The sequence below is a fragment of the Nanorana parkeri genome, unplaced genomic scaffold, assembly GCF_000935625.1.
Source record: "Nanorana parkeri isolate BGI_ZX_2015 unplaced genomic scaffold, ASM93562v1 scaffold318, whole genome shotgun sequence".
Classification (NCBI taxonomy): domain Eukaryota; kingdom Metazoa; phylum Chordata; class Amphibia; order Anura; family Dicroglossidae; genus Nanorana; species Nanorana parkeri.
Genome location: NW_017306586.1, coordinates 150,199 through 154,043, shown reverse-complemented (window position 1 = coordinate 154,043; position 3,845 = coordinate 150,199). Strand labels below are relative to the sequence as shown.

The window sequence follows — 3,845 nt, the reverse complement described above, 5'->3', positions numbered from 1 at the left end:
ACTTCCAGTATACTTAGTTTATAATTGCATCAGCATGGTAAGTGTGAACTCTAAAACTAAAACTAATAAATGGAATCAGGGAACAGATAAAGCTGTAATAAATAAATCAAGGTATGCAATGGGGAAAATTAGCTAACTAAATGTTTAGATCAGGCCCAAGTGTGGAGTATATCTCAGTAAAGGTGCCATATGCCTTCGTTAGCAGGAATTTTAACCAACAGGAAGTTAACTAGGGATGCACCAATACCGATACTAGTATTGGTATTGATACCGAGTATTTGGGCGAGTACTCGTACTCACCCAAATGCTCCGATATTATCCCGATACTGGAAATTAGGTCACCGGGAGATTTCCTCTGACTGGCAGTGCCGAGAGGGTACATGGTGCCGGCTTCCCGGCCAAACAGCATGGAGCCGGCTTCCCGGCGACCCTCCACCCATATTCCTGATTGGTTGAGAATCTGCCTTCATGCTCCTGGAAGTACTGGTATCGGTATTGGCGAGTCCCACAAGATAAATATCATTACTCGTACTCGATACCGAAAAACCGGTATTGGAGCATCCGTAAAATTACCTAAGGCTTTTGCAACATTACTTTTTTGTCCTTTCTGCCGATGTAGAAGTTCAAAGCTGAACTCCAGGCAGGTATAAAACACAAATGAATGCAGCTATGTATTGAAACATCATTAAATTAATTTTTTTAAATGCAAGTACCTGAATCTGATTTGGTATCAGTCTCTTGCAATCATCTTAAATGCAGAGCTTACAATGGGAGAGGGAGAAGTAGCAAAAGGAGACAGAAATACAAATCCTTTTGCAGGTCAAACAGCTCCCTTAGAAGTATTTCATCTGTGTATTTATCTGGTTGCCTGGAGAATAGCTTTAATAACTGTCTACTGTCTACATGAACAAGACTACATTTACAAGTAATATACGGTGTACATAGCTGCAACTGGATACAAATATAACAGAAGTTCAGACAATATCACATACCGCCCCTAGTCTCTATAGAGTCACTGAGTAACATTCATGATAAACCAATATCATATTTTGGCTATAAGAGCACATGAAATCTCATAATAAGAAATGTTCTGTGTATAAAAGGGTCATACATTTCTGTTCTGGAGCATATATGGTTATTATTGTAAATTGACTCATATCAAAGGTTTTTTATTTTTGAAATATTAATTTAAAGTGTTTGGAGGACACGCTAGGACCAGTACGAAATCCCTTGGAAGCTAACGGTGTATTTCCTAGGCATTCAGTCAGAGCTCTTTTGGATCAATTAAAGGAGATAATTTTTGATGGGAATAGAAGAAAACGCTTTGAAATAGTATAACCAATTCCAGAGCTTCATCCTTTAAAGAATGTCCAGCTTAAACAGCAATGTTTGTTATGGCTCAAGGGAAGTGATTCACAATTGGACGGGGTCTGAGAATCGGAACAGTGGACTGTCTGTGCTATGATATAATGGAGCATAATGTTTGTTTGGTTGATATGGCTTACTGCGCTTTATGGTTTGCCTTATTAAATAAAGGCATTTGACATTCTCCCAATGACAGTAAAGAAGAGGAGATTTATGGTCATTGTAAATAAAGAAACATACCAAATACAAGTATTGGCAAGACAGACTGCCTCATCAGTGACAAGGCACATTTGCTGCAGATGATAGTGTACAGTTTTCAGTTACTCGATATGATGAGGAGGAGCTGACTGGTAACTCATATGATATACTAGAACTTGCAAAGGTTACCAGGGCTTGAGTGGAATCACAAGACTGTTTTTCGGCATCTTCAGAATTGATGGAAGCCAGACTTGTTTGTCGAGATCTGCTCCAAAGCATGTCTGTACTCTTTAGACTGCCAATGTCTTCCTTGAAGTGAGGATTGAAGAGAATGTAGAGGAGAGGGTTTAAGCATGCAGGTAAAGGAATAATTAGCAAGAGAATTGACTTTATCACTTCTGGACTAATGAATGTGAGATTTAAAAGTGAGGAGAACGACAAGAAAGCCACTGGGCAGTAGAGGATGCAGTTAGTGAAGAGCAGCAGAGCTATATGCTTCACCATTGAGCAATCCCACACATTTTCTAGTTCACCTTTCTCTAGAGTGCAGTAGAGCTTTGTATAGGCAACAGTCATTACAAGGAAGCAGAGTGAGTTCAGGAGGACTAAAGCAACCATGAAACCCATAGAGGAGGGATCACCAAACAGTAAAGGGAAACACAATGGGGATGTCCCATAAGCGCTGCCACTTAGCAGAGGTGACACTGCAATGACCAGTGAAAGAATAAAGCACAAGACAATAGACAGTTTCACACTTATAAATGCGGATTTTGATTCAAACATAGTTGAACATTTCACTGACAATCCTCTCTCAAGTGCAGCCACTGTTAGAAGAAAGATGGAGGATTCAGCTGCAAAAACAGACAGAAAGCCAGTTATATGACAGCCTACCCCACTTTCCCACCAAGCCCCATACTGAGCAAAGTTTCCAAAGGTCAAAGCATCAACTGTGGCCAGGACACCACTGGACAGGCCCATTAGAGTGTTCATAATGGCGATAAGACCAATCAGAAGTTTTATGGACGGAATGTATGAGAGATGTCTGAAGACAGTTGCAATAACTAAACCATTGCAGATAAAAGCTAGGAAAACTATAAGCCACACGCCAATTCTGATGAGCCAGCTTCCAAACAAGTGATCACAAGGTTTGAAGGGTCCTGTAGTAAAGAGGAGGGCAGTAGGTTAGTAATATGTAAACTCTAACATTGCAAAAGCAAATACATATGACTATGTATTAGGTAAAACTACAAAACTACTGTCTGTAAAATATAAAGTAAATAATTCTTTATTAGTCTTCTTCTTACAGAAAACTTTCAAATGTTATACATTTTTCATTTACAAATTGTAATACCTTTTCTTTAACGACAATAGACATCAGATTCAGAGATATGCACCTTATTTGTGTTACTGTGGTTAAAAATTCACCATTTACCTGGAGATGGTGTACACTGTACAGTGTGAAGAACTTTCAGATCTTCTTCAAAGTCCAGAAGGAAATCTTCAAAGTCACGGTCATCTGTAGTGTAAATGTTTTTTATTATTATTAAGTAGTTATAAAAACCTTAATGACATTAAAAATACAATCAATCATGTGGCCCACCAAAACAACTGCTTATTTAATTTATCAAGCATTAAAGCTGAACTCTGGGAACTGTAACACTACCCTTGCAGTAGTAAGGCACCCCCGGCCTCTTCCCAAATGCACTGCAGAGCTTCAGCGCTTGTTTTTGTTAACGGTGCCATTAAAAAGCAGTTTTAATTACCTTATCCTTCGCTCACACAGGCTCCTCCACCTCATGGCCGAAAGCCACTTCTCTTCAGTGCGCCCTTTGGTGCCCCTCTCCCCCACGTTATCACCTACATTGCAGGACCAGCAGCCTTGCATTGTAAATGAGGGCCTGCTCACAAGCTGAAGTTCAGCTTTAAAAGTGTCACACACTCAAAGCTCCAGCCTTCAGCCTTCATTCTTAAAACTAACAGTTAAGGATGCACTGATACAATTTTTTCGGTATTGAGTACCGATGTATTTTTTTTGGTACTCGCTGATACCAAATACCGATACCGGAAGTCCCATTAAGGAAGCCACGCAGCGTGTAATGATTATCCGCCAGGATCATCAGGTGACGAGGAAGCATGGAGCCAGGCGGTGAATTATTACACGCTGTCAGGCTTCCTGATTGGCCAGGAAGCCGGCTCAATGCTCCCTTGTCACCAAGTGACGAGGGAGCATGGGGCCAGCTTCTCAGCCCATCAGGAAGCTGAGGGGGGCGGGGGGGGGGGGG

At 40.8% G+C, this 3,845-nt stretch overlaps 1 protein-coding gene across 1 annotated transcript in view; it reads right to left on the bottom strand.

Annotated features, from left to right (window-relative positions):
* Window positions 1-1,587: 1,587 nt before the first annotated feature.
* The window catches only part of LGR5 (leucine rich repeat containing G protein-coupled receptor 5), a 133,831-nt gene continuing 131,573 nt past the window's right edge, over window positions 1,588-3,845 (bottom strand). Inside the window, exons 16-17 of the mRNA XM_018558060.1 lie at window positions 2,996-3,079; window positions 1,588-2,720 (exon numbers count right to left, since the gene is read on the bottom strand). Coding sequence (XP_018413562.1) covers window positions 1,639-2,720; window positions 2,996-3,079 — 1,166 coding nt within the window. The 3' untranslated portion in view covers window positions 1,588-1,638. The remainder of the gene's footprint in view (window positions 2,721-2,995; window positions 3,080-3,845) is intronic.